The 27,114-nt window shown below is 41.9% G+C and overlaps 1 protein-coding gene across 2 annotated transcripts in view; it reads left to right on the top strand.

The window, feature by feature from the left end:
* LOC139559367 (CUB and sushi domain-containing protein 3-like) overlaps positions 1 to 27,114 on the top strand; it is a 700,638-nt gene that overhangs the window by 292,071 nt on the left and 381,453 nt on the right. For both annotated transcript variants that reach the window (XM_071375335.1, XM_071375334.1), the window contains exon 6: positions 22,686 to 22,798. In XM_071375335.1, coding sequence (XP_071231436.1) covers positions 22,686 to 22,798 — 113 coding nt within the window. The remainder of the gene's footprint in view (positions 1 to 22,685; positions 22,799 to 27,114) is intronic.

The raw sequence follows: 27,114 nt of genomic DNA, 5'->3' as shown, positions 1-27,114 counted from the left end.
TCTCATTCCAAACCAGCAGCAGAGAAAATGAACCCGATTTCCAGTCAGTTTTGGTCAAATTTGTCCCTCAGTTTGTGAGAGAGTATTGAATAGCCACAAGCAAGTGCAGTTCCTCCTGAAATAATAATAACATCAGCTCCCCTCTCTTACTTCTGTGCCTACAAGCGGCGGGCGGGCAGGCAGCGGGTGGGCCGGCGGCACGCGACACGGCTGCTCGGCTTGGGGAATGAATTTAATTTGGAACCACATGAGAGTTATTGGTTGAGGCTCAGAGCGCAGTGGTGAATTGAAATGGCTGCTAGGCACGAGGGCTCGGCTCGGCTGTCTGTCTGTCGCTCCCAGGCGAGCCCTCTGAACATTAGAGCCGGCAGTGTCCTGATGGGACCAGGCACAAAATGTCATGATGTCGTCTGCAATGGGTGGAGGAGATGGAGGGAGAGGAGACGGAGGGAGAGGAGACAGAGGGAGAGGAGACGGAGGGAGAGGAGACGGAGGGAGAGGAGACGGAGGGAGAGGAGACTGAGGGAGAGGAGACTGAGAGACTGAGGGAGAGGAGACTGAGGGAGAGGAGACTGAGGGAGAGGAGAAGGAGGGGGAGAGAGGAGAAAGAGTGGGAGAAGTGTAGAAAGAGGGGGAGGAGAGGGGGGTTCGATCATGTATTTTCAGATCAATATTGAATGTGATTGAGTGCTGCCTAGCCTAGAGGTGGGAGCAAGTCACTATTATTTGAGTCACAAGCAAGTCTCAAGTGACAAGGGCCAAGTCTCATGTCGAGTGCCAAGTCTCATGTTAAGTGCTAAGTAGAAAGTCCAAGTCGTGCATTCTATCAGCAAGTCAAGTCAAGTTGAGTAACACACACAAAAAAAAATCTATACAGGCAATGACTCAACTACAAATCTTTATCTATTTTTTGAGGCTACCAACAGCCCTTTTGTTGATTTTGTATACACATTTTGATTATGTAGCCTAATAATACATTTGAACAACAAATTCCAAATTAAAGCTTCATAAATAAATGATACATTTCTAGCAATTTGGACATACCAAAAGACCAGTAGGCCTATGCTAGTAATTGTTGGTTGATGCCTAATTGCTGGTGAGGTTGCAAAGTAAAGGTTCATATTCTTGATTACCAAACTACACTATATATACAAAAGTATGTGGACACCCCTTCAAATTTGTGGATTTGGCAATTTCAGCCACAACTGGTGCTGACAGGTGTATAAAATCGAGCACAAAGCAATGCAATCTCCATAACCAAACATTGGCAGTAGAATGGCCTTACTGAAGTGCTGAGCGACTTTCAACGTGGCACCGTCATAGGATGCCACCTTTCCAACAAGTCAACTTGTCACGTTTCTGCTCTGGCAGAGCTACCCCGGTCTACTGTAAGTGCTGTTATTGTGATGTGGAAACAGAATGGGACCGCCGAGTGCTGTCGCGCTTAATGTGTCAAAATCGTCTGTCTTCGGTTTCAACACTCACTACCGAGTTCCAAACTGCCACTGGAAGCAAGCATTAACTGTTCGTCGGGAGCTTCATGAAATGTGTTTCCATGGCTGAGCAGCTGCACACAAGCCTAAGATCACCATGCGCAATGCCAAGCGTCGGCTGGAGTGGTGTAACACTCACAGCCATTGGACTCTGGAGTGGTGGTAATGCGTTCTCTGGAGTGATGAATGTTTGGCAGATGCCAAGAGAACTCTACCTGCCCGTATGCATATTGCCAACTGTAAAGTTTGTTGGAGTAGAAATAGTGGTATGGGGCTGTTTTTCATGGATCAGGCTAGGCACATTAGTTCCAATGAAGTGACATCTTAAAACATCTACATTTAAATGGTATTAATATTAATTTGCATATATTTCCGTTAATTCCCATATATTCCCGTCAATTCCCACGGAAAGTTTCCACCTCTGAATATTCCCCAAAATGTACAACCCTACTGAGGGCACACACGTTATAGTAGGCGTAAATTGAAGATGTGGCAAATAGGAGTGGCAATATCATCCGCTATTATCCTCTTTTTCATCCAAGTTGTCAGACCCTGGTGGCTTGTCATTGTTGATAGACAACAATACTATTTTTCACCTCTTCCACTCTAACTTTACGGAATTTAAAATGACAATGCTTGTCTTTCATAATTTGGTCAGATATACAGTGGGGCAAAAAAGTATTTTGTCAGCCACCAATTGTGCAAGTTCTCCCACTTAAAAAGATGAGAGAGGCCTGTAATTTTCATCATAGGTACACTTCAACTATGACAGACAAAATGAGAAAAGAAATCCAGAAAATCACATTGTAGGATTTTTTATGAATTTATTTGCAAATTATGGTGGAAAATAAGTATTTGGTCACCTACAAACAAGCAAGATTTCTGGCTCTCACAGACCTGTAACTTCTTCTTTAAGAGGCTCCTCTGTCCTCCACTCGTTACCTGTATTAATGGCACCTGTTTGAACTTGTTATCAGTATCAAAGACACCTGTCCACAACCTCAAACAGTCACACTCCAAACTCCACTATGGCCAAGACCAAAGAGCTGTCAAAGGACACCAGAAACAAAATTGTAGACCTGCACCAGGCTGGGAAGACTGAATCTGCAATAGGTAAGCAGCTTGGTTTGAAAAAATCAACTGTGGGAGCAATTATTAGGAAATGGAAGACATACAAGACCACTGATAATCTCCCTCGATCTGGGGCTCCACGCAAGATCTCACCCCGTGGGGTCAAAATGATCACAAGAACGGTGAGCAAAAATCCCAGAACCACACGGGGGGACCTAGTGAATGACCTGCAGAGAGCTGGGACCAAAGTAACAAAGCCTACCATCAGTAACACACTACGCCGCCAGGGACTCAAATCCTGCAGTGCCAGACGTGTCCCCCTGCTTAAGCCAGTACATGTCCAGGCCCGTCTGAAGTTTGCTAGAGAGCATTTGGATGATCCAGAAGAAGATTGGGAGAATGTCATATGGTCAGATGAAACCAAAATAGAACTTTTGGTAAAAACTCAACTCGTCGTGTTTGGAGGACAAAGAATGCTGAGTTGCATCGGAAGAACACCATACGTACTGTGAAGCATGGGGGTGGAAACATCATGCTTTGGGGCTGTTTTTCTGCAAAGGGACCAGGACGACTGATCCGTGTAAAGGAAAGAATGAATGGGGCCATGTATCGTGAGATTTTGAGTGAAAACCTCCTTCCATCAGCAAGGGCATTGAAGATGAAACGTGGCTGGATCTTTCAGCATGACAATGATCCCAAACACACCGCCCGGGCAACGAAGGAGTGGCTTCGTAAGAAGCATTTCAAGGTCCTGGAGTGGCCTAGCCAGTCTCCAGATCTCAACCCCATAGAAAATCTTGGAGGGAGTTGAAAGTCTGTGTTGCCCAGCAACAGCTCCAAAACATCACTGCTCTAGAGGAGATCTGCATGGAGGAATGGGCCAAAATACCAGCAACAGTGTGTGAAAACCTTGTGAAGACTTACAGAAAACGTTTGACCTCTGTCATTGCCAACAAAGGGTATATAACAAAGTATTGAGATAAACTTTTGTTATTGACCAAATACTTATTTTCCACCATAATTTGCAAATAAATTCATTAAAAATCCTACAATGTGATTTTCTGGATTTTTTTTTCTCATTTTGTCTGTCATAGTTGAAGTGTACCTATGATGAAAATTACAGGCCTCTCTCATCTTTTTAAGTGGAAGAACTTGAACAATTGGTGGCTGACTAAATACTTTTTTGCCCCACTGTACTTGGATGTGTAGTGGCAGCATTTGTTGTTGGCATGTTATGCCTAAATTTGCTAATCTTGCCAATAAAAAAATCATTAAATTAGTTGGCAATATCAGTTGGTTTTGTGATGAATGAGCCATCTGTTTCAATAAATGATGGAGCTGAGTTTGCCTTTTTTCCCAGGTTTCATTTAAGGTGCTCCAAAGATTTTTACTATAATTCTTTATTTCATTAATCTTGGTTTCATAGTGTAGTTTATTCTTTTCTTTATTCAGTTTAGACACATGATTTCTCAATCTGCAATAAGTTTGCCAATCGGTTGTGCAGACAGACTTTTTTGCCATTCCTTTTGCCTCATCCCTCTCAACCATACAAATTTTCAATTCCTCATCAATTCACGGGGATTGAACAGTTTTTACAGTCATTTTCTTAATGGGTGCATGCTTATTAGCAACTGGAATAAGCAATTGCATAAATGTGTCAATTGCAACGTCTGTTTGCTCCTCATTACACACCTTAGACCAACAGATATTCTTTACATCAATAACATAGGAATCACTACAAAACGTATTGTATGACCTCTTATACACTATATTAGGCCTAGCCTTTGGAACTTTGGCTTTCCTAGATTTGGCTACTATTATGTGATCACTACATCCAATGGATCTGGATACTGCTTTAAAGCAAATTTCTGAAGCATTTGTAAAGATCAATACATGTTAATGATTTCATTCCTGTGCTGTTTGTAACTACCCTGGTAGGTTGACTGATAACCCGAACCGGGTTGCAGGCTGTCACTCCCTGACCATAGTTTGCGTTGTATGTTTCTATGTTTTGTTTGGTCAGGGTGTGATATGAGTGGGTATTCTATGTTGTATGTCTAGTTTGTCTGTTTCTATGTGTTTGGCCTGATATGGTTCTCAATCAGAGGCAGGTGTTAGTCGTTGTCTCTGATTGGGAGCCATATTTAGGTAGCCTGTTTTGTCTTTGTGGGTTGTGGGTGATTGTTCCTGTGTCTGTGTCTAACCATACGGGACTGTTTCGTTTTCGTTCGTTTCACTTTGTTGTTTTGTTCAGTGTTCTATTTGCTTTATTAAAATATGGAAACTTACCACGCTGCGCATTGGTCCTCTGATCCTTCCTACTATTCCTCCTCAGAAGAGGAGGAAGACGAGCGTTACACAGGCACTGGTTACAGTTTGAAGCTTTTTCTTGAGTGGGCAGCTTGTTGAAAGCCAGTCAATATTTAAATCACTCAGAAAATATATATATTTTTTTAATCACTATTTTAATATCACACACTTTATCAAGCATTTCACGCGTCATCCACATACTGACTGTCAGCACTTGGTGGTCTATAGCAGCTTTCCATCAGATTGGGCTTTAGGTGAGGCAGATGAACCTGTAGCCATATTACTTCAACAGTATTTGATATGAGATCCTCTCTAATCTTTGCAGGAATGTGGTTCTGAATATAAACAGCAACACCTCCACCATTGGTATTTCTATCTTTTCTATAGAAGTTATAACCTTCTATAGCTACCACTGTATCATCAAAGGTATTATCTAAGTGAGTTTCAGAGATAGTCAGAATATGAATGTCATCTGTTACTAGCAAATTATTGATTTCATTAAGAATGTTTCTTAAGCTACATATAAACTCAGCAAAAAACGAAATGTCCCTTTTTCAGGGCCCTGTCTTTCAAAGATAATTCGTAAAAATCCAAATAACCTCACAGATCTTCATTGTAAAGGGTTTAAACACTGTTTCCCATGCTTGATCAATGAACCATAAACAATTAATGAACATGCACCTGTGGAACGGTCGTTAAGACACTAACAGTTTACAGACGGTAGGCAATTAAGGTCACAGTTATGAAAACTTAGAACATGAAAGAGGCCTTTCTACTGACTCTGAAAAACTCCAAAAGAAAGATGTCCAGGGTCCCTGCTCATCTGCGTGAACGTGCCTTAGGCATGCTGCAGGGAGGCATGAGGACTGCAGATGTGGCAGTATATAATATATTGTAATGTCCGTACTGTGAGACGCCTAAGACAGCGCTACAGGGAGACAGGATGGACATCTGATCGTCCTCGCAGTGCCAGACCACGTGTAACGACACCTGCACAGGATTGGTACATCCGAATATCACACCTGCGGGACAGGTACAGGATGGCAACAACAACTGCCAGAGTTACACCAGGAATGCACAATCCCTCCATCAGTGCTCAGACTGTCCACAATAGGCTGAGAGAGGCTGGACTGATGGCTTGTAGGCCTGTTGTACGGCAGGTCCTCACCAGACATCACGAGCAACAACGCAAACCCACCGTTGCGGGACCAGACAGGACTGGCAAAAAGTGCTCTTCGCTGACGAGTTGTGGCTTTGTCTCACCTGGGGTGATGGTCGGATTTGCCTTTATCATCGATGGAATGAGCGTTACACCAAGGCCTGTACTCTGGAGCGGAATCGATTTGGAGGTGGAGGGTCCGTCATGGTCTGGGGCGGTGTGTCACTGCATGATCGGACTGAGCTTGTTGTCATTGCAGGCAATCCCAATGCTGTGCGTTACAGGGAAGACATCCTCCTCCCTTATATGGTACCCTTCCTGCAGGCTCATCCTGACATGACCCTCCAGCATGACAATGCCACCAGCCATACTGCTCATTCTGTGCGTTATTTCCTGCAAGACAGGAATGTCAGTGTTCTGCCATGGCCAGCGAAGAGCCCGGATCTCAATCCCCTTTGTTCAGGGACACATTATTCAATTTCTGTTAGTCACATGTCTGTGGAACTTGTTCCGTTTATGTCTCAGTTGTTGAGTCTTGTTATGTTCATACAAATATTTATACATGTTAAGTTTGTTGAAAATAAACGCAGTTGACAGTGAGAGGACGTTTCTTTTTTGCTGAGTTTATTAACTTGGAGTATTTTGAGCACTTTTCTTCTGGGATGCTTACTGGCTTTCATTGCTTTACTGGGAAGCTTAGCAACCCCCAAAACCTTATCACTGCTCTAGCTCATCTGACCTGTTGATTGACAGTTTTCTGGGCCAATCAGAGGGCCGAGTGTGCGTTTCACTAGCCAATCAGTTCTATGCAACTGAGATACTGTCTCTGGCTGTGTGGAGAGTAATCCACGGAGACTGTGCCACAAAATCAGTGACAAAACGTTACAAAACTTGGCCAGATAATTTCAACTCATCAGTCTGAAATCAAAGTCAAGTCCCGAGTCTTGAGTCTCATTTTATTTTATATCAAGTCTATCGAGTCCACACCTCAGGCCTACTGATGAATTTGTGCTAAAAGCCATTGGTCAGTGGCCAGTTGTTTTGGGGGACTCTGTCAGTACTAGTATCAGTGCATTTAGCACATACAGTTGGAGTCGGAAGTTTACATGCACCTTTGGCCAAATACATTTAAACTCAGTTTTCACAATTCCTGACATTTAATCAGAGTAAAAAATCCCTGTCTTAGGTCAGTTAGGATCACCACTGTATTTTAAGAATGTGAAATGTCAGAATAATAGTAGAGAGAGTGATTTATTTCAGCTTTTATTTCATTCATCACATTCCCAGTGGGTCAGAAGTTTACATACACTCAATTAGTATTTGGTAGCATTGCCTTTAAATTGTTTAACTTGGGTCAAACATTTTGGGTAGCCTTCCACGAGCTTCCCACAATAAGTTGGTTGAATTTTGGCCCATTCCTCCAGACAGAGCCGGTGTAACTGATTCAGGTTCGTAGGCCTTCTTAGCTCGCACACGCTTTTTCAGTTCTGCCTACACATTTTCTATAGGATTGAGGTCAGGGCTTTGTGATGGCCAGTCCAATACCTTGACTTTGTTGTCCTTAAGCCATTTTGCCACAACTTTGGAAGTGTGCTTGGGGTTATTGTCCATTTGGAAGACCCATTTGCGACCAAGCTTTGACTTCCTGACTGATGTCTTGAGATGTTGCTTCAATATATCCACATAATTTTCCATCCTCATGATGCTATCTATTTTCTGAAGTGCACCATTCCCTCCTGCAGCAAAGCACCCCCACAACATGATGCTGCCACCCCCCGTGCTTCACGGTTGGGATGGTGTTCTTCGGCTTGCAAGCCTGCCCCTTTTTCCTCCAAACATAACAACGGTCATTATGACCAAAAAGTTATATTTTTTTCATCAGACCAGAGAACATTTCTCCAAAAGTACGAACTTTGTCCCCATGTGTAGTTGCAAACCGTAGTCTGGCTTTTTTATGGCGGTTTTAGAGCAGTGGCTTTTTCCTTGCTGAGCGGCCTTTCAGGTTATGTCGATATAGGACTCGATTTACTGTGGATATAGATACTTTTGTACCTGTTTCCTCCAGCATCTTCACAAGGTCCTTTGCTGTTGTTCTGGGATTGATTTGCACTTTTCGCACGAAAGTACGGTTATCTCTAGGAGACAGAACACGTCTCCTTCCTGAGCGGTATGACGGCTGCGTGGTCCCATGCTGTTTATACTTGCGTGCTATTGTTTGTACAGATGAAAGTGGTACCTTCAAGTGTTTGGAAATTGCTCCCAAGGATGACCCAGACTTGTGGAGGTCTACAATGTTTTTTCTGGGGTCTTGACTGATTTCTTTGGATTTCACCATGTTGTCAAGCAAAGAGGCACTGAGTTTGAAGGTAGGCCTTGAAATTTCAGCCACAAGCACACCTCCAATTGACTCAAATGATGTCAATTAGCCTATCAGAAGCTTCTAAAGCCAAGACATAATTTTCTGGAATTTTCCAAGCCGTTTAAAGGCACATTCAACTTAGTGTCTGTAAACTTCTGACCCACTGCAATTGTGATACAGTGAATTATAAGTGAAATAATCTGTCTGTAAACAATTGTTGGAAAAATTACTTGTGTCATGCACAAAGTAGATGTCTTAACCGACTTGCAAAAACGATAGTTTGTTTACAAGAAATTTGTGGAGCAGTTGAAAAACGAGTTTTAATGACTCCAACCGAAGTGTTTGAAAACTTCTGACTTCAACTGTACATGTTGAGCAGCACTGGTAGGGGATAAACAACATGTTCACCGATGGTTCATCAACATGACCACTCACATGTTCCTTTCTCAAAGACCAGGCAGCTGGCATCTCAACCTGGCTTAAGCCTGTATCATATTTCATTAAATCAAAATATCATTTTAACTTTAATTTAAGAAGTTACAGCAAGATTATTTTGGGGCATGTCTGTGTGTGTGTGCGTGTGTGTGTGCGCGTGTGTGTGCGTGTGCACGCGTGTTTGGTGGGTGTTTTGTTATGGCTGTGTGAGCTGGCGGCAGAGACAGATATTTGCACGATGAATGGCAGGTCTGGGTAAGTCCCAGTAGATGTAAATTAAACAAAGCTCCTTTACTTCCAATATTTGCCAAGCCCATTCACTTTGATCTTTGCACAGTGTGTAATAGCTTGTATTTTGGCAGGTTTCAATTTGGCTTGGTTTTTGTGCATCAGTAATAAACCCTGGTATTTGGGTAAAGACTTTTCATTGTTGACTGCGGCGGGTAGAGCGGGCACAGTGTCTGGGCAGAAAAGAGGCGTGTAAGGGGAATTCTAAACAGAATTCTAATCATGTTTCTTTATTCAGTCCCAAGTAAAATCGCCTTGAGATTTGAATAATGGGTAGGTTTTACTATCATGTTTATTGCTTGTCATCATACATGTGTTTTTTTTAATGTCTATTGTTGTTATAATTGTAATAGAATGCAGATTGCTGTACAGTTTTATGTTGATGATTTATGGAGATCACACTGCCTTTCAAAGGGAGAAAAGTGCCTTTGATCTTTACATAATGTATGGGCATACAAAGCATTTGCATTATACAGTATATTGCTCTGAGTGGTCTATTGTTTTCAAACTCTTATTAATATGCTGTATAATCATGATATTGACCAATTTAAATTCAATTATGCATTTAATTATGCTACAGTTTTCCAGATACACACATGTTCTTGATGAGATAGGCGTGTGATAGTTATCAACAACACTGTGGTGGTACCGTACTGTATATTTGCCATGGTAATTAATGACAATGAATTCCAGTGATAAAGTTCTATTGTTTGTTCACCAGCTACATGGATGTGATGTTGTGCAGTTGATTGCCTTTACTGTAGGTCATAAGAGAGACATCTTGTATCACGACTCAGTATATGACCCAGATGCAGACACAGGAGGTGGATGGTACGAATCCCTAAATATTTATTATAATAAAGGGGCAGGCAAAGGGCAGGTCGAAGGCAGGCAGAGTTTTGTAATCCAAGGCAGAGTCAATCAGAGACAGAACGGCAAGCGGGCTAAGGGTCAGGGCAAGCAGAAAGGTCAAAACCGGGAAGACTAGATAAACAAAACTTGAGAACAGGAGAAACGGGAAAAATGCTGGTAAAACTTGACATAACAGACAAACAGAAAACGCAGGTATAAATACAAAGGGGATAATGGGGAAAAAATAAGACACCTGGAGACAAGCACAAGACTGGTGAAACATGTCAGGGTGTGACATACATCAACTCAGCAAAAAAAGAAACGTCCTCTCACTGTCAACTGCGTTTATTTTCAACAAACTTAACATGTGTAAATATTTGTATGAACATAACAAGACTCAACAACTGAGACATAAACGGAACAAGTTCCACAGACATGTGACTAACAGAAATTGAATAATGTGTCCCTGAACAAAGGGGGGGAGGGTCAAAATCAAAAGTAACAGTCAGTATCTGGTGTGGCCACCAGCTGCATTAAGTACTGAAGTGCATCTCCTCCTCATGGACTGCACCAGATTTGCCAGTTCTTGCTGTGAGATGTTACCCCACTCTTCCACCAAGGCACCTGCAAGTTACCAGACATTTCTGAGGGGAATGGCCCTAGCCCTCACCCTCCGATCCAACAGGTCCCAGACGTGCTCAATGGGATTGAAATCCGGGCTCTTCGCTGGCCAAAACACTGACATTCCTGTCTTGTAGAAAATCACGCACAGAACGAGCAGTATGGCTAGTGACATTGTCATGCTGGAGGGCCATGTCAGGATGAGCCTGCAGGAAGGGTACCACATAAGGGAGGAGGATTGCCTGCAATGACAACAAGCTCAGTCCGATGATGCTGTCACACACCGCCTCAGACAAAACCACGACTCGTCAGTGAAAAGCACTTTTTGCCAGTCCTGTCTGGTCCCGCTACGGTGGGTTTGTGCCCCCCCCCGCCCCCGGTTCCTCATCTCTGGGATGGCTGCCATGTTCCAGCAGGTAAAGGTGGAGTGATGGCAGTGTCCCTGAGCAAAGCATTACAAATGTATGGGTACAGCCACCAGCCACCTTACCTTTCCCTCTCCTGAACATTATAGACTGACTGTTGAGGTGAGGTTGCTTAACAACAAGCCTGTCTGAACTAGCTGAAGATATGTCTGGCAGCACACTATGACTATTGATTGCCGTTGAAGGTAGTTGTCTCCCGGATCTTTCATGCAGAACCACGATGGTACAGGCAACAGTTTATGAATGAGGCATTGGACTCTCAATCACGAGACGGAGCCATAGAACAATAATTAACTTCCTCCCAGGATGCACCACTGGCCCTGGTTTGCAACGTGGATCATTTAAAGAGTGGAAAAGGAATTAGTTATCGTCACTGAAACTTCACAAGACAACGATGACAAGAGTGGAATATTTGCAAACAGTGAATATCAGGACATGTATGAGAATATGAGGAAGAAAAGTTTAGTTTAATTTTGGCATAAGATAACTGACAATGCATGAGAAGGCTTAGACAAATGCGTTGATCACTCTTTCCGCTAAACTAGTTGTCTGCCTAATTGTCAGTAGACTGGACTTGATACAGCAACAGTGCCTCTCTTTGGGCTGGTAGATTACTACAGGCTTCATAAATACCACCGATATGAACTTGTAGTGAATGATGGGCCGGGATCCTGTGATCAAAGGAGTGTTGAAAATGTTAACCTGTTCACAAACCTCACATATATTGCCCTTACCTCTGAAACAGCTTTCAAACAGCTTCCTTTGATTGAAGAAGCAGTGACTTCAAGTGATTAAGGTGTAGGCCGTTATGCAGATAGATTGTATCTTCCATCAATGTAATTGTCTGCATCACTTCCAATCCCCCATATATTTTTTAGCAAATATATACAGTGCCAGACAAAACTTTGGACACACCTGCTCATTCAAGGGTTTTTCTTTATTTTTACTCTTTTCTACATTGTAGAATTATAGTGAGGAAATCAAAACAATGAAATAACATATATGGAATCATGTAGTAACCAAAAAAGTGTTACATAAATCAAAATCTATTTCATGTTTGAGATTCTTCAAATAGCCACCGTTTGCCTTGATGACAGCTTTGCACACTCTTGGCATTCTCTCAACCAGATTCATGAGGAATGCTTTTCCAACAATCTTGAAAGACTTCCCACATATGCTTTTCCTTCACTCTGCAGTCCAACTCATCCCAAACCATCTCAATTGGGTTGAGGTCAGGTGATTGCGGAGGCCAGGTCATCTGATGCAGCACTCCATCACTCTCCTTCTTGGTCAAATAACCATTACACAGCCTGGAGGTCTGTTTTGGGTCATTGTCCTGTAGAAAAACAAACAATAGTCTCACTAAGCGCAAACCAGATGGTATGGCGTATTGCGGCAGAATGCTTTGGTAACCATGCTGGTTAAGTGTGCCTTCAATTCTAAATAAATCACAGACGGTGTCACCAGCAAAGCACAACCACACCATCACACCTCCTCCTACATGCTTCACGGTGGGAACCACACATGCAGAGATCATCCGTTCACCTACTCTGCATCTTACAAATTGATTGCAGTTGGAACCAGAAATCTCAAATTTGGACTCATCAGTCCAAATTACAGATTTCCACTGGTCTAATGTCCATTGTTCGTGTTTCTTGAGTCAAACAAGTCTCTTCTTCTGATTGGTGTCCTTTAGTAGTGGTTTCTTTGCAGAAATTCGACCACGATGGCCTCATTCACGAAGTCTCCTCTGAACAGTTGATGTTGAGATGTGTCTTTTACTTGAACTCTGTGAAGCATTTATTTGGGCTGCAATCTGTGGTACAATTAACTCTAATGAACGTATCCTCTGCAGCAGAGGTAACTCTGGGTCCTCATGAGAGCCAGTTTCATCATAGCATTTGATGGTTTTTGCGACTGCACTTGAAGTAACTTTCAAAGTTTCCGCATTGACTGCCCTTCATGTCTTAAAGTAATGATAAACTGTCGTTTCTCTTTGCTTTTTTGAGCAGTTTTTGCCATAATATGGACTTGGTCTTTCACCAAATAGAGCCATCTTGTGTATACCACCCCTACCTTGTCACAACACAACTGCTTGCCTCAAAGGCATTAAGAAGGAAAGACATTCCACAAATTAACTTTTAACAAGGCACACCTGTTAATTGAGATGCATTCCAGGTGACTACCTCATGAAGCTGGCTGAGAGAATGCCGAGAGTGTGCAAAGCTGTCATCAAGGCAAAACGTGGCTACTTTAAAGAATCACAAATATAAAATATATTTGTTTAACACTTTTTTGGTTACTACATGATTCCATATATTTCATAGCTTATTTCATAGCTTTGATGTCTTCACTATTATTCGACAATGTAGAAAATAGTCAAAATAAAGAAAAAACCTTGAATGAGTAGGTGTGTCCAAACTTTTGACTGGTACTATATATATATATATATATATACGTATACATACATACAGGAGGAGGGGAGGATTTTAAAGGTACTGGCTGGGAAGAGGTTTGGTCGATGGAGGAAGAAGACAGACAGGCAAGGTGATCATACAGAACATGGCTACTGCGTAATATTCAACCAGGGGAGGAGATTGACATGATGTCTGTGTTTGTTTCTGGCACACCATAATAGAGCTGTTTTCCCTCACGAACACAGGCATGATGAGTGCTGCATAAGGGGAACATACCATGCCGTATGTAGCATAAGACAAAATGTGTCCATGTGAGGATATCCACTGTTTTAGTTTATTATTGTAAGGTCATATTGCATGCCGTGGGCAGCTGGATTGGTTTTTCCCTTCAAGTCAATCATCTTTTTCATAGGAATCCAGTTTGCTAGGTACTCTATGAAGTACTTCAATGGTCTACAGACTCCTGACAGGCCATACGTTAGCATGCTGAGAGTGTTTCAGAAATTGGTGGAATCGCTTGTTGCCCAAACTGTTAGGTTTCTTGTTTGTATAGGAAAATAAACATTTCTTGGTCGATGCTCTCAGACGTTGATTGATTACTTCCATTGCCCCATGAAGCAGGGTAAAAGTGCATTGAAACAAATACAGTATTCTGCTTTTGTGCTGTTACTAACAATAATAGAAGCTCATCCTGCCGGTGACCTGTCTATTCTGAGGATGTTGATGACATCACAAGATGCTGATGACAAAGGTCACTTTCATTTCTGTGCACTATCTGGAGCCCCAGGTGTAAAGATTAGTCACATTTACCCTAATGATATCCCTTTTTAATGGTGGCTACCATGGTTATATTTGTGTATTCTATGTCAGAGCCTACTATGGACATTGTTTTCTTCTTTTATTTACATTCCTACAGATGCAACTGATTCATGAAACATCCTTACATAATGGCTGTGAATGACACATTTGTCAGGAATTTATTTTCATGAAAAAATGTACTTACTGTATGTCTGACTATCTTTTGATTTATCCACTTGAGAGGTTCTCATTCTATTTCTCATCTACAGCAAGGGCAAACACGAAGGAATACAACTAAGCTGAATTCACTTCTGGGAGCCAATTGAATTTGTAACTCAGCCACACCACCTTGGGATTAATTGATTGAGGGTTCTTCAGTGGAACTTTAAAAAATGTGTCATAATAAATGGAAAAGTCTGTCAAGCATCAGCAGAGCACCTGCAGGCAACCTTTTATTCCAGCAACTTTATGTGTTTATAATACAGTAAATAGTGGAGGAATTTCAGTTGTGTTGGAAACCTCTCCAGTCTCCACTTATTTTCTCTAAAATGTATTGTCAGATTTCTCACACCTCCCTGGTTTTGGGTATAATAGTGTAGTTTGGCTGTATTTCTGATTTTGTATATTTTCTTGAATTAAATCGAGCCTCTTTTTAAAACAAGGCTGCCTCCAGATCCGTGTCCCAGTAAATTAATTAGGTATTGTGTTTTGGAATGTCCTGTGCAGTATGTGTTTATTACTCATACTCAAAGGTTGTTTCACCTATTAGTACATTATGTCATGCTGGTGTGGACTCCAGAACACAGTAGGGGACCAGATTTCTGATTTTGCACATTTGAATGACGGTCAAACCAAGAGTCATTGCGATAGGAGAGTGTATGCTATTGAACCTGATCTGAAGTCAGCATCACCTTTAGGAAGACCAAGCCCCTCTGTGGCAGTCTTTATATTGAATCAATACTCCACATTCACTGCAAGAATAGAAATGACCTCCTTATATAGTTGGTTTTATTGTGTTAGATATCTAGATAGAAGAAGAAGAAAAAAACGGGTAGCTTTGGTCAACCCGGCCCAACATTCCAATGGTTAGTAGGACAGATTGGCATGAGACCATCATTTAGCAGGGGTTTGAATTTTTGAACACTGTCAAAATCTCTGAACATCTTTATCGTTGCCCAAATAGCTTTAATCAATTCCCTAAATCTTGCTTAGTACCTTCCCTAAATCTGATTATGTTATAAGATTGCCAGGGTGGTCTTTAAGTATTTGTTTACAGTGCAAGGATACATCATTGAAATGTATATTGGGGGGTCTGACAATAGTGATGAATTGTGTTTCTGGGTGAAAGCGTTGTGAGGTCATTAGCTGCCTTTAGAAAGTCAATTTATTATCCTCTGTGCCAAGTTGCCTTCCTGTTTCTCAAGTCTGATAGCCAATGGAATGGAGGTGCTGGTTCGAACCCAAACTCAGTGTTCATTTCAAGAGGGACCAGCAGCAACAGGGATGTCTGGGTAGAGCAAGGGGAGAGCCCAACTTTTATTAGCATTGGAGGGGATAGTCCTCACACGGGGTACCATTTATGTAGGTGTTGTCCTTTTTGTAAGGATATATTATAATAAGAAATTCTTCAATTATGAATGAGTCATGTGTTTCAATACATTGATACAGCATTATACACTTTGCTGCAGGTACCGAACAGCCACACCTCACAGATTAGGGATGTAAAACAATTTTTAAAAATGTAATCAAGTTAATCGCAGGATCTGCTGTGATTAATCGCAAATTCTGAATTTGCTCAAATTAATCTGTAATTTAAGATTTTTCATAAAAAATTTTTTTACAGGAATATTGACGTCTTGATTTTGTCTAAAGTAACGGTTATAAAACGTTGGTAAATTGAGAATGTACATTTTCTTTAACCTCGATGTCAACTTGTTTTTACGTTGTTGTTTTTTAACAGTATATATTATTTATTTGGGATCTTTTCTGTGTATTTTGAACACTTTCAGACAATACGATTAATAACAATAAAAAAAATGTGTGCACAAAAATGTCAAAAAGTTAACTTGAGTGAACTGATTAACTATGACGGCCCAATATGTACAGTAATGTAATCATTCAAGTCTTGCTTAACTGCAAGCATTTTGTATTGTTGCTGAAGGGTTTAGATATGTACTGTATTGGAAACACTGAAATGGTACTCTGTTATTCCTGTCTATTTGTGAAGAAAGGCTAGGCTGGTTGAGTAATGTTTTCCCCTTTTTCTCTCAGATCCATTAATGTTGTTCTGAGACTGGAAGGATTGTATTACGGCTTGCAAATGAGGCCTCTGGCAGCCATTTACTGCAGCGAAGGATATCATTTGGATAAATATAATCTCAGCCTCCGAAAAACGCATCCCCCTATTGTGTCATTCGATTTGTTTTGACCACAGTGTTTTAGATTTCAGAGGAGCATTACAGCAAATGACTGTTGTGTTTGTGTTTTGTTGCGGTCTTGGGCAAAAGGTATGACCCCCTACACACGGAGCCCAGACTGCATTTTGGACAGCTCCACGTCGACCCTGCATGCTGCAATGAAACAGATGAAATATAGTTCCCAGAATCCAATGGGGTGGAGAGGCCTTGACTCGCTGTATCAAAGTGTGAGGAGGCAGTCAGTGCATCAGGAGAGGAGAGGGAGGGGAACGAGGGAGGAGGGGAATGAGGGAGGAGGGGAGTGGTGCGGAGGAGGAAGGTGGAGGGCTCTGCCACAGAAGGAGTGCCCATGGAGAACACTGATTACTTACTTTCAAAACATCAGTTTGATGGAGAGACGCGCGCCGCTTCCCAGCGGCCTCCCATCCGTCTCTGAGGCCTGGGTGGTGATTGATGAGGCATCTGCCAGCTACACTGCCTGCCTGGAGCCCAGAGCTGATGCAGAGGCCAGCCCTGCTTCTCTGTTTCTCCCCTCCCTGTGTGTGTGTGTCTTTTTCTGTGTGTGTGTGTGTGTGTGTGTGTGTGTGTGTGTGTGTGTGTGTGTGTGTGTGTGTGTGTGTGTGTGTGTGTGTGTGTGTGTGTGTGTGTGTGTGTGTGTGTGTGTGTGTGTGTGTGTGTGTGTGCTTGTGTGTGTGCTTATGTGTTCAGAGGGGATGACATCATCCCCTGTAAGAGGCTAAGAGAGACATAAGTCTTTAGCACATTAATTTAATCCAGTGTCTTGACTTTTGTATGTGTGTGTGTTTCAAGTTTCAAATGTAATTAGTCGTAGGTACGGGACACACACACTGTCCAATGAAATGCTTACTTCCAGGTTTCTTCTCGACAATGCAACAACAATAAGAAGTAATGAAAGATAAGAATACTAACATAGTGTGTGTGTGCGTGCGTGTGTGCCTGAGTGATGCACTTTCAGCCAGCACTGCAGGGATGTTAAAGTTAATATTAGAATTGCATTAAGAATGCTTGAGTACTATGATGACAAATCGGCAACATTGTTGCTACGTAGCCCCCTTAAAAGTCTCACCACTGTTGCCTCTTCTTGTCACTATCAATTCATACTGTGTTATTTCTGAGACCTTGAACGGCTTTCAGAACCCAGAAAGACAGGAAATTCATTGTAAATGCCTCAGTGAATAGTCCCACACTGTTGCTGTGGGGGCGGTGGCCCTCTCTTTCTCTCTGCTCTCCTCTCCTTTCCTCTCTCTCTCTCTCTCTTTCTGCTCTCCCTTCCTCTCTCTCTCTTTCTCTCTGCTCTCCTCTCCCTTTCTTTCTCTCTCTCTCTCTCTCTCTCTCTCTTTCTGTTCTCCCTTCCTCTCTCTCACACTCTCTGTTTCCCCCATTCCTTTCTTTCTCTCTCTCTCTCTCTCTCTCTCTCTCTCTCTCTCTCTCTCTCTCTCTCTCTCTCTCTCTCTCTCTCTCTCTCTCTCTCTCTCTTCTCTTCACCTCTCTCGCTCTCTCTATCTTCTCTCATGCAGCCAATGTTTATGTCATTTATATTTCCGCAAATGAAGGTGAGACGGAGAAAATGCCAAAGCTTTGAGACTGGCATGTGTAATCAATTACCTCCTGAGTCCCATTGGGGACGTCACGGTCTCTGCACCATGGGCCCCAGCCCATACTACAGTACAATCAACACACTACCTTTTTACCACAAAAAGTTAAAGAAAAGAGGACTGGCTGACGGTGTGGTTGGTGGTGGAGAGGAATTACGGAAAAACCACATTAATTTTTTAGATGTAATCACATGTGAATTGTTCCAAAAACATGTTTTCATGATATTATACAAAGTTAATGTGATAACGTGACAACATGTAAAGCAACATGTGTTAAGTATTCCAAAAACACACTTTCACATGATTTCACATGTGAAATAATTTGGTTTTTCTGTAAGGGTAATAAGCCTTGGTGTGGTCTGTTCACATCTCCTCATCTCCATGACACACTCTAGGCCTTTGAATAATCATGACAATTATTCTGATAGGGACAAGAATGAAAGACCTCTGAATGTCACAGAGTAGAGTAGTGTACTGGGATGTATGTGTTCACAACTGTAGCACTTAATTGAATGACATGAAGTGGCCGTTTTGGGCTAGTTCACCAACCACTGGTTATCAATCAAAATGAACACATTATTAAGTGCCCAAGCATGATTCACTCATAGGGTACCACTTCCAGCATGATCTTTATGTACCAAGTAGACATACTACTGGTGTTAAAGGGATAGTTCACCCAAATTACAACATGGCAAGGTTAACAAAACCAAAGCGTAGAATGCTGTCTGTCTTTGTCCATAAACTAATATGTCATTTTGAAGTTTAGGTGAACTATCCCTTTAAACCTATATGCAGTAAACCATACTTATCCCTTCTCCATTCACTTACATCATGGTTGTTTACCACTCCCTGTGTTTATAGACACCTTGGCGTGAGATATGTTGATTAAATTACACTTATCCATATAAAACTTTATTTTGCCTTTTACAGTGATTTAGGAGAAGGCAGGGATAGGGGGAGGGTGGGGGTGGAGGGGTGGTGATGAGGGTGTGTTTATGTGTGTGACAGCACTGTCGATCTGCTAGAATTACAGTACCAGTCAAAAGTTTGGACACACCTACTCATTCAAGGGTTTTTCTTTATTTTTACTATTTTCTACATTGTAGAATAATAGTGAAGACATCGAAACTATGAAATAACACATAAGGAATCATGTAGTAACCAAAAAAGTGTTAAACAAATGAGGTAGTCAACAGGAATGCTTTTCCAACAGTCTTGAAGGAGTTCCTACATGTGCTGAGCACTTGCTGGCTGCTTTTCCTTCACTCTTGTGTCCAACTCATCCCAAACCATCTCAATTGGGTTGAGGTCAGCTGATTGTGGAGGCCAGGTCATCCTCTCCTTCTTGATCAAATAACCCTTACACAGCCTGGAGGTGTGTTTTGGGTCATTGTCCTGTTGAAAAACAAATGATAGTCCCACTAAGCGCAAACCAGATGGGATGGCGTATCGCTGCAGAATGCTGTGGTAGCCATGCTGGTTAAGTGTGCCTTGAATTCTAAATAAATCACTGACAGTGTCACCAGCAAAGCACCGCCACAACCATTACACCTCCTCCATGCTTCACGGTGGAAACCATACATGCAGAGATCATCCGTTCACGTACTCTGCATCTTACCAAGGCACGGCAGTTGGAAACAAAAATCTCAAATGTGGACTCATCAGACCAAATGACAGCTTTCCACTGGTCTAATGTCCATTGCTCGTGTTTCTTGGCACAAGCAAGTCTCTTCTTATCGGTTGGTTTCTTTGCAGCAATTCAACCACGAAGGCCAGATTCACGCAGTCTGAACAGTTGATGTTTAGATGTGTTTGTTAATAGAACTATGTAAAGCATTTATTTGCGCTGCATACTGAGGTACAGTTAATTGCCGATTTATCCTCTGCAGCAGAGGTAACTCTGGGTCTTCCTTTCCCATGGTGGTCCTCATGAGAGCTAGTTTCATCATAGTGCTTGATGGGTTTTGCAACTGCACTTGAAGAAACTTTCAAAGTTCTTAAAATGTTCCACATTGACTGACCTTCATGTCTTAAAGTAATGATGGACTGTTGTTTCTCTTTGCTGACTTGAACTGTTCTTGCCATAATATGGACTTGGTCTTTTCCCAAATAGGGTTATCTTCTGTATACAAACCCTACCTTGTCACAAATCAACTGATTGGCTCAAATGCGAAGGAAAGAAATTCCACAAATTAATATTGAAATGCATTCTAGGTGACTACCTCATGAAGCTGGTTGAGAGAATGCCAAGAGTGTGAAAGCTGTCATCAAGGCATAGGGTGGCCAATTTTGAAGAATCTCAAATATTTGTCACTTTTTTGGTTACTACATGATTCCAAATGTGTTATTTCATAGTGTTTTTGACTGGTCCAACGCAGAATGCCGACTAATTTAATAAAAATTTATATTATTGGATGGGAAACTCGGTGCTGGTACCCTAACTGTCACGCTGGCATGAATGATTCAGGAGACAGGCGCAGGAAGGCGTAATAAGGTTTTTTATTATACCCCAAATTACGGCGTGCTGTGTAAGGGCACAGGGACGAAGACCAAACAAACAAGTACATAAAATACAGGGTTGAAACCCAACCGGCCCGGTTGTGGCGGCGTCTTACGGGCCAGTTGTGACTGCTGAAGTTGCGTTGTCGGACGGACCCGTGGTGGCGACATCGGACGACTCAGTTGCAGCTGACGAAATTGCAGCGGTGCCGGACAGACCAGTCGCAGCGTCATCGGTCGGACCATTCCCACTGTTTCCTTCAATGGTCGATTATTCTGTCACGTTGGTAACAATGAGACAGACGTAGGCATGCATAATAGGGTTTTTTATTACGCCCCAAATTACGGTGTGCCGTGCAAGGGCATAAGGACGAAGACCAAACAAACAAGTACATAAAATACAGGGTTGAAACCCAAACAAAAGAGCGAGGAGTACCTCGAATAAATACACATGCGCACAATTATTAACACACGGGACGAGGCCCGTGATCATCTGTACAATCCACCAGGCGCACGAAAGCCCAAAACACACAGCGCAGGTACTCACACGCACCAGCGGACATAGTAACAATAATCGACAGCACCATGGTGAACAAAGGGCACATATATACAAATACTAATCAGTGGGAATAAGGGACAGGTGTGCGCAACGAAAGTTCCAGGGGGATCCGTGACACAAACCCTCCACGCGGCCAGTGATCTTCTGTCACATAAACTGGGGTTGCCTCTTGGTCTGCTAATGTACTAATGTACTAAGTTACTGCTAATGCACTGCTAGATCAAGTAGACGACAGTTCCTCCACAGATGACTTCGATCACAAACGCTTGTACATTTTTAAGGCTTGCCATCCATAAATGTTTTATTATGAAATGGTTTTACACAGGCAGAGCACCACACCTGCTGCACACTGCTATCGTTTTGGGACTTCTGTGTAGTTCTATACATTGGGCCTGTTCCTAACATTTTCCCACCTGCATACTGTACACGTTCTGTATAACCCAAATTAGGATGTGGTCTATACCAGGGTTGGGATCAATTCCGTTTCAATTCCAGTCTATTCATAAAGTAAACCAAATTGCAATTCCAATATCGAATGTTCCTCATTGAAAAGCGTTGAAGAAAATTAGCATTGGAGGGGGTGTTTGAGGTTAAACCCGACAGCGCTCTGAGCCGGAGGGGTCTGGTGTCTCTGCCTCTGTTTCAGTGTGGGTAATGCAGAAGACTTTAGATTGATAATGGTAATGATATGGCACAGCTCCAGCTTGTGGTGGCCAGTCAGCCTTGATTCATGTGACCGTGTCCTTTAATGACACATCCCGTCAGTCATCAATAAAGGCCGGAGGAAGTGGGGGGTGTGAGGAACTGGGGGGCGAGAGAGGTCTGTGTATGACCTCTGTGCTCTGTTCCTCCTCCTCCGCGCTGCACAGTCACGTGGACAAATCACCTGCACACTTCAGAGGCAGGCTACTCGTCTTCCAGACGTGTGTTGTGGGCGAGGACCAGATACACTTTGTACTCTTTATGCATATTAAGGTATACGAGTGTGACCTTTTTAATGGTGGATATACACTGCCCTCAGAAAGTATTCACACCTCTTGACTTTTTCAGCCTGAATTTTAAAAAAGGATTATATTAAATTGAGATTTTTCTTCAACTTTCATATTACAAAGTATTTTGTGTAGATCGCTGATAAAAAATGACAATAAACCCTCTAGAGTCGATTGACACAAAATATGAACGTTTAAACTAGAGATATCTGTTTTTTTACATTGGATTTGTCTCAATCCATCACATATCGCACTTCCATATCTACGGTGAAAGGTGGCAGAGATTGACCGACACATTTAAAGACACCAGTGTTGTAACTTGCTGACTTTGAGCATGCAGTAAAAAGCCTAATGATTATCTCCTCTTTTTTCCTCAGGTTATCTGGGATGAATGTCCCTTCTCCTATTGTCAGCAACAAGAACTGGCTGAGGCTACATTTTGTAACCGACAGTAACCATCGATATCGGGGCTTTAGCGCCCATTATCAAGGTAAGCCTCTGTTTCAATCACCGCAAAGACGCTTAGGAAGGAGTTTCCTGACCACCTAAAAACAGAACAGACTTGTAAGAGGAGAGGAGGTCCATTTAAATAAAAGTGTAATCCCTGTAAAGCCCTGAGAGACTCAACAAATAGCGCTCTGAAAGTGAGAAGAATCCTACACCTCTTCACTCTGTCGTCCTCAATGAGTTTTCTTCTTTTTGTCATAGTGTTGTGTTCTTAGATTTGCTATTTGCTTTTCTTTTAATGTTCTTTTTTTGTTTCAGTCTAAGTCTTTCTATCATCCTGCCTTCTAACTGTGTATAATTACAACTAGAAGAGACAGATATTTATTTTCTAATGTCAACTGTAAATTCTCCAAGAAATTATTTGGGCAATTAGCGCTTTCGGTTTTCACTTTTAATTAGAAACCTTTCTCTGTAACAATGCCAATCATGCACAGCACAGCAGTCAATTAAAAACATGTTTTTGTTGTATTTCAAACTAATCAATAGATCAACAACAAATCACTTTTTCTCCTCTTTTTTAAATAGCTGTCTCTTTTATTTTATCATATTCAAAAGCTTCTAATTAAAACAAACCTAAGCTACTGTTTAACAGATCATCCAGAATCATATACCCACTTCTGCATTGCTGTGTGTTATGTTTGTGGATTTATTTTGACATGCATTTACTGTAAACCAAATCTTTCAAAATGTCCCCACACATTAAATGTTATAATATTGGGGGACATGGTTGAAATATGAAATATGTTTGCCTACTCTTACAGTTTGGGATATTACTTTGGATAAAAAATGATAACCCCTTCCGCACCACCTTATAGGGTACGATGATGTGCTGCATTTCCCAGATAGGTGTTAGATATAGCCCCAGGTTATATCTCCAGCAGGGTTAGGCTCAATTCAAATTGAAATCAGTCAATTCAGGAAGTGATTTGAATATAAAATCCAGAAATGTAAAAACTTTTGACATCAATAGCTTCTACTTTTCTGTTTATTGAGAAGTCATTGGAAATATATGCCCTTTTTTCAATAATGTAATTGTAATTTCAGTTGACTTCCTGAATTGACTGCCTTCCATTTGAATTGAGCCATACCCTGCTCTCCAGGGACATTGGGGGTGAAAGGTTAATGAATGTACTCTTCTCCTCTGATCTGAGGTCAGTGTTAGTGAGGACAGTGACAGATCACCTCCTTGTCTCACCACAACTAATGCTCACTAGTCACTCCTTTGTAGCTCATCAGTTGCTTTAAAGCTACATTCTGCGATTCTAAAATGTATTTAAACCTTACATTTTGGGTTATGATAGAGTATGAGTGTGCTTAACTCATGAAACACTTATACTGTAAGTTATATCCTTTAATAGACAGTGGAGAAGCATGGTTTAAGACCAATAGAAAGAGATGGACATCTGCAGTCAGAGAAGAGCTCAGAGCATCTGAATAGGTTTATTTCTGTCCTTGACACCTCTCCAGAGGACAATGTTATAGGTCAAGCGCTTTTCACATCCTCTGAAAGGGCAGTGTCTGTATGTACAGAGCCCAAAGAAAGAAGAGGGGATGAATAAATGATTTGCTCATAATTTACTATTCTTTGTAAATAGTTAGGGAACCATTTTGCTAATACCCTACTAATGAGCTTTTAATTGGACGTTGCTATATAAAGTGTCACACCCCAAGGACTTTTATTAAACACAACTTGTATTTATTATTGATATTCTCAAAGAAAAAGGACTGTAGAATGTCATTTATTTTGTGGCTTAGTGCCAAGAACAGCAGTGGATTTAAATGGTCTTTAAAATGGACAAACTTCCCATCAAACAGACTCCCTTCAACTAAAATACACAATATTTGAGAAGTTCAGCACATTTATGGCACTTGATGGAGGTCAAAAGCCAGGCAAGATTGGTTTGTGCCCTTCACAAGAAGATAAAATCTCTATCTTAATGTCCGCTGTTGATGCTGCCGGGGGATGAATTGCCCCTTGAGAACGGCCCTGTGTGCGACTTCTTATTGAGGCTTTACAGGTATACACCACCTGGTGAGCCACAAGCAGCCCAGCTTCAAAGCAGCAGCTGCAAAGTGCCTTAGGACACCAAAACCACCCCAAAATCCAATTTACCCACCTGCTCTGTCTGACAGAAATGCCATCAGAAAAAGCACGTTCCCATCTCTGATTGAACCACAGTTATTGACATTAGCCAGCTGTTGCTCTCGCTCTCAATTCAACTCATCTCTCATAGGAAGTCAGTCAGTGGCTGTCGAATTGAAGCTGTTATTGGCTATGCTGCTTCGGCTCTTCTCAAGACAGCCACTGATAAGTAATGAAATTGAAGCTGCCACGTCTCAACGTAATCAAAGTTTGACAGGGAATTTGAACCCAGGCAATGTACTTAACTATTGTATTTGTATGCGGGCAGCCTAGCTGCTGTTCAGCACTACTGAAAAGGAATTAACATACAGAATTAACTACCTGATGTGGCTGCAGATATCTACTGTAGTTGCTATGTATGTTATACACATAGGGACTGTATACAGGGCCCCTTATAATGCAATTTTACCCAAGATCTGGCACAGCAGGGTTAGAAGCCAATGGTCCTTTTCAGACAACTTGAGGATTTTGAGGAACTAACAGTCAACAATGAATCCCAAAAATTATCCTCCAGGGTTCTTTCTATCTTATCTTCCCTAGAATTAAAATCTTCCAAATGCCCCTCTTATATCATACTGAATCTCACAGCCCTCTGTCACAGGTCAGACAATTTCTCCACTCCTCTAAGCAGTCCAGTCAGAAATAGGACTTCATGCAAATTCATGACCAGAAGACTGGTGTCGCAGACTATCTCTTCCCCTGGAGCTACTGCCATCTTTGATAAGACCACCTCTGATCCTCTATCATTAGACTGCAGGCCTGTGCAGAGTATTGTAAATTAGGATTTACCATTTCCCTTGGGGGAAAAATAATTCACTTTTTTCCTGTCAGATGTGATCCTTCATGCATGGGCCTATATCATAATGGCATTACTATTAGCATGTTTGCTTCTACAGCATCAGGCTCCTTAATAGGTACCCAGTATTCCAGACATCGATTTTGTTTTCTTTGAACCTTGTACAATGTCTTTTTAAATTCTGCCAAGTGAGATTTTACATAATCTTCTTTTAACAATCAGATCTGCATTTGACCTTAAAGTCAGTTGCAAACATACTGTAGATGTTGTCTTGAGAGAAGAATCAGTCACATTAACAAGCAAATCATTGAATCAATAGTACAGTTGTTTCCAAACACTTTGTAGGGGAAATTAAATGCAGGGTCCCAAGTACATACAGTTAAAAGCTAAATTCATATTGAACTGCACTGCCACAAAGCAGCAAAAAGTGTATCAGCATCCCTCAACCATTACAGTGTAAAATGTTCAGTAATTTGGAGTGGAAAGCCCTTCCCAAAAACTCCACATTAATATATCGGGCTGTACTTTATGCATAAACTGCTCAGGACAGACATGTATATGTAACTAACTTCCGGCGCCGAAAAGAGATGGCCGCCTCGCTTCGCGTTCCTTGGAAAATATGCAGTATTTTGTTTTTTTATGTGTTATTTCTTACATCGGTACCCCAGGTAATCTTAGGTTTCATTACATACAGTCGGGAGGAACTACTGAATATACGATTAACGTCAACTCATCATCGTTCCTACCAGGAATATGACTTTCCCGAAACGGATCCAGTGTTTTGCCTTCCACCCAATACAATGGATCTGATCCCAGCCGGCGACCCTGTGCGACGCCGTAAAAGGGGCAAACGAGGCGGTCTCGTGGTCAGGCTTCGGAGACGGGCACATCGCGCTCCACTCCCTAGCATACTACTCGCCAATGTCCAGTCTCTTGACAATAAGGTTGATGAAATCCGAGCACGGGTAGCATTCCAGAGAGACATCAGGGATTGCAACGTGCTCTGCTTCACGGAAACATGGCTAACTCAAGAGACGCTAACGGAGTCGGTGCAGCCAGCTGGTTTCTTCATGCATCGCGCCGACAGAAACAAACATCTTTCTGGTAAGAAGAGGGGCGGGGGGGTATGCCTTATGATTAACGAGACGTGGTGTGATCATCATAACAACACACAGGAACTCAAGTCATTCTGTTCACCTGATCTAGAACTCCTCACAATCAAATGTCGACCGCATTATCTACCAAGGGAATTCTCTTCAATCATAATCACAGCCGTATATATTCCCCCCCAAGCAGACACATCGATGGCCCTGAACGAACTTTATCTGACTCTTTGTAAACTGGAAACCACACACCCTGA

Source organism: Salvelinus alpinus, chromosome 29 (genome assembly GCF_045679555.1).
Source record: "Salvelinus alpinus chromosome 29, SLU_Salpinus.1, whole genome shotgun sequence".
Classification (NCBI taxonomy): domain Eukaryota; kingdom Metazoa; phylum Chordata; class Actinopteri; order Salmoniformes; family Salmonidae; genus Salvelinus; species Salvelinus alpinus.
The sequence above is the reverse complement of the archived record's forward strand: the minus strand, read 5'-3'. Positions and strand labels throughout refer to the sequence as shown.